The sequence below is a fragment of the Zonotrichia albicollis genome, chromosome 5, assembly GCF_047830755.1.
Source record: "Zonotrichia albicollis isolate bZonAlb1 chromosome 5, bZonAlb1.hap1, whole genome shotgun sequence".
Lineage (NCBI taxonomy): Eukaryota > Metazoa > Chordata > Aves > Passeriformes > Passerellidae > Zonotrichia > Zonotrichia albicollis.
Genome location: NC_133823.1, coordinates 33,100,415 through 33,113,537, shown reverse-complemented (window position 1 = coordinate 33,113,537; position 13,123 = coordinate 33,100,415). Strand labels below are relative to the sequence as shown.

The 13,123-nt window shown below is 36.4% G+C and overlaps 1 protein-coding gene across 48 annotated transcripts in view; it reads right to left on the bottom strand.

Annotated features, from left to right (window-relative positions):
- Positions 1–13,123, bottom strand: part of LOC102069276 (uncharacterized) — a 142,881-nt gene that overhangs the window by 23,494 nt on the left and 106,264 nt on the right. For 37 of the 48 annotated variants that reach the window (XM_074541270.1, XM_074541285.1, XM_074541282.1 and 34 more), the window contains 4 exons: positions 6,118–6,221; positions 4,550–4,616; positions 2,263–2,370; positions 1,771–1,880 (listed from right to left, as the gene is read on the bottom strand). In XM_074541270.1, coding sequence (XP_074397371.1) covers positions 1,778–1,880; positions 2,263–2,370; positions 4,550–4,616; positions 6,118–6,221 — 382 coding nt within the window. In that variant the 3' untranslated portion in view covers positions 1,771–1,777. Of the gene's footprint in view, positions 1–108; positions 182–1,770; positions 1,881–2,262; positions 2,371–4,549; positions 4,617–5,084; positions 6,222–13,123 lie in introns of those variants that run through there. The other 11 variants (XM_074541277.1, XM_074541281.1, XM_074541280.1 and 8 more) reach the window with 11 other exon arrangements.

The window sequence follows — 13,123 nt, the reverse complement described above, 5'->3', positions numbered from 1 at the left end:
TTGAAGGCTTTATATAATTTCTGCCTTTAAGTTGATTCTGCAAGTCATTTGTTTTTAATTATCTATAAAACTCTTCATTGCACGTCACCACAACACTGTTTCACTTACATTCTGTGCTTATCTTTGCTTTGTGCCCTTCATCCTTCCAGTTTTTTTAGCCTTCTTTTAGTGTTCTTTGTCTCTACAAGCAAATACATTTTTCATTTTATTCAAATGATAAAGTGATTTTTAGTGATTGGCCAGGTTCATAAGTCACTGCTACCATAGCATCTGAGACCTTCTTTATGATCTTCAGGATCTTACACTGCTGACAACCAACATAACAATAAAGTGACAAAAAGTTCTTATTTTTTACATGGAAAACAGAGAAACCACTCTGCTGAAGCATGAAACAAAGAAGTAGTGGGCTGGCTTTTCCAATTATAAAACTTCCTTTCTGTCACGAGCTTCTCAGTGATATAGAATCTTTGAGGTTGGAAAACACCACTCAGGTCATCGAGTACAACTATTAACTTAGCATTGCCTAACCTAAACATAAATTTTCACTTCTGCATCAAGGTGCGTAGCTTGAGCTTGTGCTCCCTAAGAAAGCAGAAGTATTATTAGAAGCTTATTATATGTAAAAATACATTTTAATTCAGTTTATATTAGTTTCTACCTCAATCTCAATTATATATGCACCAGTTTTATTAATTTAATAAGTATTCTTTGCTTGTAATTTCAATGTGAATGAAAGACAACTTAATTGCTTTTAGAAATTTACTGTTACTGTATTTTCTGTGAATTATCAAGTGAATATTATGCACATCAATCATTGTTTTAGTGTCGAAAAAAATTCCAATTACAGGAATAACTCACATTTTAATAACGCTAAATGGTGTTTCAGTATGTAAGAGTCCATTGTGGAGATACATCATATTCCGATTTCTTTTCATTTAATAACAGAACCAATGAAGAGGAAAAAATAAGAGATATAACTTTAGTACCTTCATATTTTCATTTCTGTTAAACATCACTCTGGGTATGGTTCACATTTATCAATTTGAGTATGCAGCAGTTATGGGCTGCTTTTTGTGTATGTAATTTCTTTTATTAATTTTCCCACAAATCAAAAAAAATGAGAAGAAAAGGGGGAAATAAAGATAATATTTTCATAAATATCTTAAGGAAAAATCAAAAACTTTATTACAAATCACTGGTATATTATTAATTTTTGCTCTGTCTTTCATCTGGAGAGTGAGAAATCAGAAATTTTCACTTAATTTTTTTTTCCAAATAAGTGAAACAATGATTTAAATGGTTTCCAGCCTTGTTTTCATATGTTTCCTTGCTGAATTATATAAGAAATAAAAATTAAGGTGTTGGTTTTGGGTTTTTTGTTTTTTGGGTTTTTTTTTTGTGAAGAGGTGCATGTATTTCAAAAGAACGTGTAGGCACAAAAACATTCACTAAACTAATATCCTATATTTAAGAAGCAGTCATCCTTCTTTTGACAACTAAAATATTAATGTGCATTTGTGAATGCTTTTTTTTTTTTACTCCTGTGCCTTCCAAGATGCCTCTGACCTGATTCCCTTTTCCTTTCAAAATACCATGTCTTTTGAAGGATATAAATGCTTAAAAATCTTACAAAAATATACAATTAAATCTTACAAAATAATGCAGGCTTTGTCCCCTGAATGAGGAGGCGCTGTTCTGGGGCCTAGGCACCACAGAGGCTGGGATGGGAGTGAGGTGGAAAACTGTTCCATGAAATACTGGTGTACAAACCTGAACCTTAGTGCTGGTGGCAAGTGGCCAGGAACAGCAACTTTTTAGCCCCAGAAGTTGTGTTCCAGGTTTTAATCTGACCAAGATGAATATCCCATCCCGTGGAGAGCCTAAGAGAAGTAGTTGTGTCATTCTCCCAGGAAAATGTACACATGACCAGAGGTTTCCTCAGCAATTTCCCTTCCCCTCCCTGCTCAGTGAGGTCAGCCTGCACAGCTCCTACTATTTACCTCCTCCCATATTTGGGGATCTGGGTTACCCTGTACAAACCCAACTCCACCTGGCAGTGGTGACACAAACTGTGAATTGCTCAGGGGCTGAAGATCAGCCTCTTCTCCACCTGTGTGTCTATATACCACACAGGTGTGTAAAGATCTAATAACCATATCAGCAGCCATGCTTTGTGCAGCTCAGAAATAGCTGGGGAGACCTTAAACCTGTTTACAAAAAGTGGTTGAGAAAAACGAGCTTACCAGATGTCATGTTGCATACCTTTTTAAATGTAGGTAGCTGAAGCCTGGTTTCAGAAAGGAGGACATTAGTACACCTCTGAACAGCATTGCCCAATGTCTTTTTGCTTCAAACTGCGCCACAAAACTACTGGAACAAGATAAATTAATTTTGTCTTTGACTGCTTTGTCAATCAGCATAAGAAGATATTAAATCACAATAGAAAAGACATTGTTATACAGTGATTATTCTCCTGGGATACCCTGGAAGAGGAAGAGCAGTCAAGAGTTTCATATAGCACAGGACAGTAATTATCTCATGACAAGTCCCTGGAGATCACTTTAGAGCTATTTTAAAGGTTTTGTAGAGAATACTGTGTATATACGTTGTAGTAGAAGATGACAAAGATGGCACTTTACAGTCACAAAAATGAATTCTAGCTGGCTGTGAGGTACACACTGATTAATTTAAAGTGTTAACAGCCAATTGAACACTACTTCAGTTGAAGCATATTTATTACACAGTGTAACAACCAGTTAATCACATTTTGAAGCTGTGACATAAGAAAGAAGTTGGAAAGCACAAACCTTCTCTTCTTTCAGTCATTCATTTAGCTTGATATAAAGCACTTTGTTTTTGTTTTTGCCTCTTAAAACTACTTTGAAAATTCAAGGGATTTTTTTTTTTTAACTTAAACCTAATTTTTCCTTTTAAAAAATTAACAGTACACCATTTATGAGACAAATGCAGAATATTGCTGAAGAAGGATTCTTGAAGCTATGGTTTGAGTTCTGGGGAATATCAATAACTGACCTAAAGTAAAATCAGTTTACAATTCCAGCAATAAGATATTCAACCATTTTGCCATATGCTTTATTCCTATTTTGCAATTCACATTTGCTTACACAGTTCTAACACTACACTATTTTATTAACCCTGTAAAACTGCATATGGTTACTGTTTATCCTCCTAATGCTAGGACAACAACTGAAGTATTTTTTCTTTAGCCTAAAATTTTCCCTTTCACTCAATATACTTGATTTCTGCTTCTATCAGAAAAAACTGTGTCATAAATAATTTGTTCTTGAGTGCATGTGTATATGTGTAGGAATTTTTTCCTGAACTATCTGCTCTCCTTGAATATGTGACCTCCATGAAGCATACAGAGAACCGAATATGCATAAATACTTGCATACACACTTATTGAGTGAATAAACCCCATTAAAATTGTTGTAGTGTGTTGTTAAGTTTCTTGTGTTATTCCCCCAATTTATGTATTGTTCTCCCCTATTATGTGTAAAATGGTTTTGTTCCCCCAGTTTTTCCCGCCACTGCTACCCTGTCAGCTAAGTTGCTATAGTAACCGCTATTCATAGTTGCCATATGTAATTGCTCCTCCCCTGGTTTCCCTTATAAGTGAAAGTTGTTTCCTCCCTGGGTCCAGTCAATCACCCCCTTCTCCTCCCAGGTTTCGAGAACCTTCTCCTCTCTGGAGATGGTGGCTGGCTGGGGTCCCAGGACACCTCCTTTACCTTTTGATTATTGGTCTCCATGGAGTGTCAGTTCTGTGAAGTTCATCCCCTCACCTTTCCCGATTGGTTCCGCCTGTACCCACCCCCCCTCCTTTATAATCCTCTTTCACCCCCTATTGAAAAAACTTTTTCCCGGTCGGTTTCCCGGCGTTTAGATCCCGCAACACCTTCAATAAACCGACGTTTAACCCCTGGTGAAATGGTCAGCTCCGTTCCTCCCCAATACCAGTGGTGTAAGCCAGTCCGCAGCCAGCACAGCCCGAGGCCATCAGACGCCGAAGGGTGCTGGCCAGGAATTGCAGAGGGGCGTCGGCCTTTCGCCCTCAGCTAGTCGGACTCTAAACTTTGGGCCACGTACGCCCCCCTCTGCATAAAATTACTACCACAGTTGAAAAAGACAGCAAATTATTAAATTATAACACAAAAATATTGAAAGGTCAGTGCTAGGCGGACTCTAAAAGTGAATTCCATAACTTGATGTTTAGAAAATGATTACTATAAAATATATCCTCATTTCCTGATTTAAGACATTGTTCTTAGTTTTATCAAGAATCACATGAAGACAAGCTTAGTAAACACGGGTGCATACAATATACATTCTCCATGCATAATAAAGTCAGGGGATCAAAGAACTACAGTGCTGCAATATTGATTACTCTTTTGTGTAGCATGGAAATAAAAAAAAAGTGGTCATAACATATTTCCAATTTTTTCAAGGCCCCTTGGGGCATGTGCTGATCTTAAAATGGGACAGGAAAAAAACAAAGAAGAAATATGATTTTGAGGATATGATTTACCAATAATATTTATGAAGTGCCAGTGAATTTGTATTTCCTTCTTTTTCCTTTTCTGTAAGTGATCTCACTAAGATAAAAGAATAGAAAAGACATTACCTTGTTGCTAGTATTCTTGTCACATTTTTAATAAAGAACTAAAATACGTATTAATTTCTAAGGAGCATAAGGAGACCTTAACAGAAATGGAGGAGCTGTCACAAAGGAAGAAATCAGAAATTCAAGCAAAAAAAGGTAAAATTCATCCTTGGAAAAGGGCCAGCACATAGTCCACATCCCATTAAATTTTACTATAACAATTTCATTGAGCCCCATGTAATGTTGTGCCCAATGTCTGCTCCCAAGATGGATTTCACACAGAATAATGGGATACAGAACAAAGGCCAAAGAAAGCATTAAGAGCTGTAATGTTTGCAGGACATATATAAAATATATCCTGCCTGGACATAAATAAAGTTTGAAGCAGCATCAGTAGATGCAGCTGCAGGTTAAGGTTTCAAATGAACCAACAGTTGTTTTTTTCACGTCCTAAACTTACCTGATGAGGAGGCACTTGCTGTACCCGTGCTATTCTCTTAACACTGATTATTTCCTCTTTAGTATTCTCTTCTTCAGGTCTTCACTACAACACACCAGGCATTTTAACCTATCCCCGCTACAGCACATCCCCTGTGCCTTTGCAAAATACAGCCCTGCTTACAAAAGGGCTTCACCTCCAACAGACAGCTCAGGATCACCTGCGATTCAACTGCTACACCGTTTAACCTTTAGTTAAAAACCAATCTGTGAGAAGAGGGAATACTTTTTTCCCCCCAAATCCCATAGGTAGTTTCGGAAGGTAAATTCTACCATTCAGGTGTAAGTAGAAAACAAGAACCAGAAAATGCTAGTTTTAGGAAACAGAACGTTTTCTATATTTTCTAACCAAACTGAAGCTATTTAAAAAGCAAAACAAACAAACAAAAATATTTTGTTTTAATAAAACTGCTGTGTTCACAATCCATATATTTTAATTTAAATTGATTTTTCTGTAGCTGAATGGGATGAAACTTTTAAAAGCCTCTCAGCTTTACCAGTGGTGGTGTTTCATTTTACAACTGTTTGTAATTATCTGCTTACGCTAACATAACAAATGTGGTGCCTCCAGCAAAAAGCTAAAGGTCGGTGAGAAAGAGAATGAAAAAGGACCTAAATGTTAGACTAGTCAGCAAGATTTTCAAGTTTGTTAAAATTAATACAAGCTATCATTAGAGTACTCTACAGTTCAGTGCTTCATAAATAGGAAAAACAAAGCAGTAATGTTTTTTGTAGCTTTCAGCTTGACTTTTATGGGGTTTCATCTTTCTCTAACAAATCAGGATGCCGAACAGCTCATAAAGCTTCCAGTATAGGCCAACAGTATAATAATTCACTGTGTGCATCCTGAGCCACTTACAACTTGAATGCATCCAGAATGATTGAAAAAATATATCCTAATTACATAAAATACAACAGCCGAGAACAAAGGATTATTTCTTTCTGCTCTAGGGTGAAGGTGGATAGCTCTTCAATACTTTGCTTCATTAACTGACCCAGTCTTGGCAGAGCAAAATAAAAAAGTTTCTTCGCTTCTTTGCTGCTGAGTGCCCCAGATTGAAGAACAGTAGGGTTCCTTCCAACTGATGATTGATATTTTCTAAAATGAAATAAAACATCAAAGTAAAACTTAATAATTTATGCAGGAAAAAGCATGGCAAAGTGGTTCAGACTGAGTACTGAGGCCGCTTCAGAAAATGACATTGAGGAAGAATCAGTGCCAACTAACTTCAAATATTGAAAGTTTATTCAAAATGAATGAATGCATCACTTACCATATGATTTTATCAGAATAGAAGGTAATTCCCACAATGTTTTAAGTCATTCCCAACCTTGATCACTTGTGGTGAAGCTTTCTGGGTGTGCCAAGAAATCAAAAGTCTTAGGAATATCAAAGAAGGTGAAAGAATTCTTTGGTAATACACTGAGTTAATCAAATATTATTTAAAGAACATTTGAAATTCTGAATGATTAATTTATTCAAAGAATCATAGAGTATTTCTTAATAAAGGCTCTTCGCAGGAAAGAATACACCTCTCACTCAGATGCCTATAGTACAATCATATCTTGTTACACTGATAAATATTTGACTCATCTGACTCACAAAAATATGTAAAAAAATAATGGAAAATTAAACAAAAATAAATACGTGGCTACAATCCCAGTGTCAAACATAGTTTATGTCTTTGTATATAATCAATTATCAAGAGCTATTTAAAGCCCCTGATCCAACTAGGGACTGTTAAACAGAGAAGGAAAATATTTGGCCTACACAGATCTGAAGGTATTTTAGGTTCTTCAGTGATGCAAGGGTTTGACAAAGAAATATATATATATGTAGAAAATCAAAAGCATATAGTCCTAAAAATGGACATAATAGTTTCAACATGCACATAAGGTTTGTAATATGCAGTGTCCGGATACCAGGACTTCTTTTTTTTTTTGAATGAAAGGCGCCAGATTCTAAAACAAAGCAAGAAGGATGTTTTGGGGTTTTTCTGAAGTACTAGAAGTAGCCAGAAAAATTAGTGTCTTCACCTTTTTGTACATAAAACGTAATACATAGAAGGAGAAAAGGCATCAGATTAATCCAAAATGAAATTTTTCAGTGGCAATCTGAGAACTCCCGTGCAAATCAGCAGCACTTCTCTGTTCTGGAACTGCAACACCAGATCATTGCTTTTACCATGTTCAAAATCACCATTTCTAAAAACCACAAATGAAAATATTCTTTCTTTTCTTTCAGGTTTAAAATATGTGTTAGAGGAACTCCAAACATGAACTGAAAATTCAGCTTACTCTTACTGGCATTTTACAAGGTTGCAACAAGGTTGGAGAGAAACAACAATAGTTATCATTACCCAGAGCTTTTCCAAGTGGGATCCTTTCCTCCTTTTCCATTACTTTAAGAGGAATTTTTCCACATGCTTTATGCATATATTTTTATCCCTGCAAATATTCAGAGGCCATCTGGAAACAGAATCAATCTCAGAAGAACAGAGGCATCAAACAGAGTAACTGAAGTCCAGATAAGTGTTCCTCACTGGTAAATGCTTCACCCTAAATCAGTCAGTGACTCAAAATTTGTGCCACCTTCTGCTCAGCTGTGTGTTATGATGTAACTATTCATCAAGGAGGAATTCCATAAATTCATGAAATATCCACAAAACAGAATTTTAATAACAGATTATAAGAACTGTGAAAGATTCTGTCACTTTATTCTTGTAAATATTTATAGTTCTCTGACAACAGACATGACTGAGATTCAGGGGTGCAACCTGTAAGAAAAAGTCCTGTTTCCCTAGCTGAGAATGATGGTAGGGCCAGAGAGCTGAACTTGACACTCAATTTGGACTTACTAGTACGGAATTCTTCCTTCTCTAGACTGTAGAACAAAGATAAGTGGCAGACAGAAATCTGTGAGGTAGCAAAAAAGTAAAATAAAATATGCCATTTCTACTAAAATGAAGTCCATTTGGCTTCAGCTTTAGAAGAAAGCTATTTTAGGCTCTCTAGTGATGCAAGGATTTAACAGACAATGAAATATATATTAAAAAACTGAAAGCAACTATGTGTACAAATGTCCATAATATTTCATTAATCAATTTTCTTTAATCATGGCAGGGATTATGGAAAGGATTTACAATTTAAAATTTAATATCATATTTCCTCTGATTTTCTTTGGCTTATATAAGAAATTCTAAAAACCTCGCAACAGCAATCACTCCCAAGTTTTGTGATTTGGAAACTTCTGCTTGACCTCAAACTGTCTCATCAATGGTTTCTCAGGGTCTGCTCCCTGTGACAGCCTGCCAGGAGGCATGGCCTCCTGCCACCAAAGTGTCACCTGAACCAGGAGTGTCCATCCCCTCCACAGGCAGAAGAAAGGGAAAATCTTGTCTAGACACCAGTCCTGGGCATGTCCCTTTGACCACTGCTTGGCCACAGCCCCTGAAAAGCCACTCTTGTTTTGACAGGGTGCTGAAATGGGTATGAAAACATGCCCTGGTTATGGTTTGAAGGTTAGAAAAGCTAAAGCATTTCTTCCAGCACAGAAATACCAAGTGCCTCGTGAAGAGAAGACAATAGCTGACGGGAGTTTTTGTGGAGTGCCGTCTCCTCCAGCTGTCAGGCACAGGCTTTATTCACAACTCTGTGGATCTCTAAGAGTGCTACAGGCAAAAATCCTTCCCCTGTGGTGCATCTCCAGCATTGTCTTCTCAGGACCTTTAAAACCTAGGCATTACAGTATTTTCTCATTAATTTTGAACAGCAGAGCACACAGGAAGAATTCAGTTTGTCTACCTTGTCACTGCCCAATAAATGAAATTCACAGAAAAATGTCACAGAGCCCAAAATCCCCAAACAAAAAACTGTTGCAATCTGACTTTTTATTTGGGAAGATGTGGTTATCTGTGAATAAAGACCTCATATCCCCAGTAGTGATCAGTTCCACTAATTTTTGTTTTGCTGAATTTGAATATGCTGTAAACTTAGGACAAAATGCTGCCTCAACTTCGTCTGACATAATACAGCTTTAATGAATCTGACCCTCTAATTCTCAGTTCTCAAGGCCACCAGCTCTGGTGCAATGAACTGACACATTGTTTAGCATACATTTTTTAAATCTCATTTAATTTTATAGTAGGTTTTTTGTCTTAAAACCTTACACTTTTATTGAGCAATTAAGCTGCGCTCTCAGTCAGGGGGAAGAAATGCTCATAAAATAGAAATAAGCTAAGCAGTAATTTCTAGACAGAAGTTGCATTTTTATTTCCTCCATCATAATAGGAAAAAGTATTTGCTTTGTAAAATAAGATGCAGAGTCTTCTAAAGAGCTGAGAATGACAATTGATTTGTTTAATTTTTTTTTCCCTTAAGTGAGATGAAAGTTAGAGTTCTTGGAATAACAAACTGCTTCTGGCATACTGGCCTTAGCAGATCAGTCAAATAAAGTGAACAACAGTTGTTGGAATATTTTTCAATGACCATTTTGCTGACTGATGGCTGTTTGCAATGCATCACATGATGAATTTTTTTCAAGAAAGCACTAACACAAACATTTTAAAGGTAACCTTGCTGCTGCCATCAAACTAGTAAAATCCTGTATCTGTTGTAAACAGTCCTAATTTTAAAGCAAGATGACTGGAGACCTCTTTTTGATGGTTCAATGACTGCCAGTGAATTTTTTACATAATTTTTCAAAGTATAAAATATTATTTGCAATACCTGAGTATGGCTTCAATGATAATAATTATAAAATTAGGTTTCAACAAATGTGAATTTGAAGGAAATTGCTATTTATAAGACAGGATCAATGTTTTTTATTTTACCTCCATTCCTATTAAGTTGCTTTGGTAGCTTGTAAAGTATGTTTCTTTCCACCATGAATATGAAAGGAAAAATGTACACTCAAAATAATCACAAAAAAATGCCTAAAATATTAAAACCCCCACCAACATGTATTTCATTTGAAGAAAATATTAAACCATAAAAGCACTCCTAACATATGAAGACATTCTTTCTTTTTTCACTGTTAACTAAATTTCACTGAACAAGTAAAGCAATCCAACAATATGTCTTCTAGAAGTCACTAACAACCTTGTCAAATATGTATATGTACACGTAAACGTATATCTATATCTATATCTATATCTATAGGATACCTACCCACTTAGTTTCATGTTCAATGAATGCAAATACCTTAAAAACAATTTGGACAGAGAAGACGCCCATGCAGCAGTAGAGTGGTCAGAAATATATGACAAGCTGTTGTAAGATGCAACAACTAACAGCTTTATGAATATTCATACAGTTCTGGAGTACCCAACATAAGTAGGACATGGAAAAGTTGGAGCAAGTCCAGGAGAGGCAATGAAGTTGATAAGAGGCTTAGTGCTTTGCTACAAAGATGGGCTGAGAGAGTTGGGGTTGTTCAGCCTGGAGAAAAGGAGGTTTGGTGGAGGCCCCATAGCAACCTTCCAGTCTCCAAAGGAAGCCAGAGAGAGACTCTTCACAAGGAACTATACTGATGGGACAAGAAGGAATGAGTTCAAACTGAAAGACATGAAACTTAGGTCAGATATACAGAAGAAATTCTTTACTGTGAGCGTGATGAGGTGCTGGAACAGGTTGCCCAGGGAGGCTGTGGGGATACCAAAACCAGCTGGATAGAAACTTTCTAACACAGTTTTAAGTATTAGAAGGCAAGTGTTCTTTATTACAGCATGCTGGCCACTTGGGGGATCCTTCCCCCACTTGAGTGTGACAAGTGTTGGAACAGAGTTTTTATCATACACACTGATTACACATTCATTAGCTACCCCACATCCTTGCCTTTGTTTGACATGGTCACACCCTTACCACAGCAGTCTGACCCATATGTCAGAAGTCCTTATGCGGTTCTTTGGGGGTCTGTCTTCAATGGCCTGTGTCCTTTTAGGTGGCTGTTCCTTGACCCCTGCTTTTGGGTGATTGCAATATTGTTGTTCAGCAAGGCTGACAAACTTCTGCTTTGTCAGCCTTGCAGAGCTCAGCTGATATTCTGCTTACATTTTGCATAGTTTCTGTTTGCCTAAGTTGCATACTTCATTTATTTCTCCAAAGCTGTGTCGTTGTGTTGTACTGTCCTTGACGAGAGTAAATGTTGCTTGTTGTACTACCCTTATCAAGTAAGTAAAACGCTGTGCGGTTCTGCTGTCCTTATCAGTGGATGCTCCATCCCTGGAAGTGTTCAAGGACAGGTTAGATGCAGCTCTGAGCAACCTGGTATAGTAGGAGGTGTCCCTACCCATGGCAACGAGGCTGGAATTTGATGATCTTCAAGGTCCTTTCCAACACAAACTGTTCTATGGTTCTATGCTTGAAAATTGTTTGAGGCCTGAATGCAGCAGAGATGTGCTTTGGCATCCAGAAGAATCCTGGCACCAAGAGTATGTCAGTCTCTTTAATGTTCATGTATGTGTTACATAAATGAATTATTATTTCAGTAATGCAACTTTCTATGGGATTATAATCATAGTCATCAAAGAAAGAATCCTACTGATTTCAGTCCCTATCTGAGAAGCAAGGCCACATCAAGCTGCTGCACCACTTGAACAACATTCCATTACATTAATTCTTCTAAAGCCTGGGTGGAAGTTGCAAGAAGGTGCTTTTATTCATTGTTATAATCTAGTTTGCAGCAGATTGAAAATTTTCTGACTACCTAAACAGTTTTTAACAATGGATACTGATTTTACTAAATCAAAACATATCAGCAACATCTATCACCTTCCCTGACATATAATAAAAAAGTTGTCAAGGAAGTTACTTTGAAATATGATACATAATATAAATAATTATAATATCATTATAATAAAAATCAATATTTCGTTAAATTATGAAATCAAAATATTTTACTATGCCACACTAAATAGGAGTACAATGTAGTTGCACCTATGTTATTGTTTGAAGCATTCCAGTAACTTCAAAACTAAGCTGTTTAAATCTCAAACAGGTTTTTTTTTTCCAGTATATTCCAAATACCTGTACTAGGGTGACCCTAAACCAGCACAATACCCTTCACTAATCATTTTGGAAGGATCACTTGGAATATATTTCCAAAGATATTTTGACTGCATATTCCAATTTAAGAAAAAAAAATCAAAATCACTATACTTATTTCTGATGAAATAAACATTCCAAATTTTGACCAGTATCAAAATTTTTGGCCAGTGACTGGGGTCATTCTCCAGTTCATGCTTCGTGCCTTTTACAGTGCACTGTGTTGCACTGTGTGGAAAATTGAAGAGTTATAACACTGAACTCTAATGACTCTCAGATCAATAAAGCACTGTGACATGCTGTAATCCCAGGTGAAAGGAAAATTGAGCTGGCAATTGACATCTCGGATCTGCCAGTTCCTTACATTCACAGAGACATTATTATTTAGTCTGGTTGAAAGCAATATTCTAATATAACCAAAGGTCAGGGTTGAGTAATAAATCTGGAGCTAGAGTCAGTTTATCATAATACTGTCATGTAAAAGTCACTATGTATAAGTAAAGGTCAATTTTAGCAAGTCATATTCAAGTGTTTTTCCTGTGGGTATGGTAAAAAAAAAATCCTCTTCTGTGTTATTTGATAAGCAAATCAAAGGTATAACAGTAACTAAGTAACATATTAAAATTATCTCATTTTAACCCTGTTGTGTATCAGAATTTCATATTGCACCATCATTCCAGTCTATTCCTTTAGTTTTTTAGCACATCCCCAAGTCACCTTACCATACATTCTCATCAACGGATAACCAGAAAGAATATTAGCTCATTCTACAAGTGTTCCTGTGGACTTCCAAGGTTTCCTTGCTTTTTGTTTTACTGAAGGCATTGAGAGATTGTCATACTATTTAGGAAGAGCTTGACTTAGGAAGCAAGCCAAAGAAATACTATTATGTGCCTTGCTCTGATTCTTTTCTGTAAACTTTTGAATTGATAAAAGTGAAAGTACAGTACAGTAAAA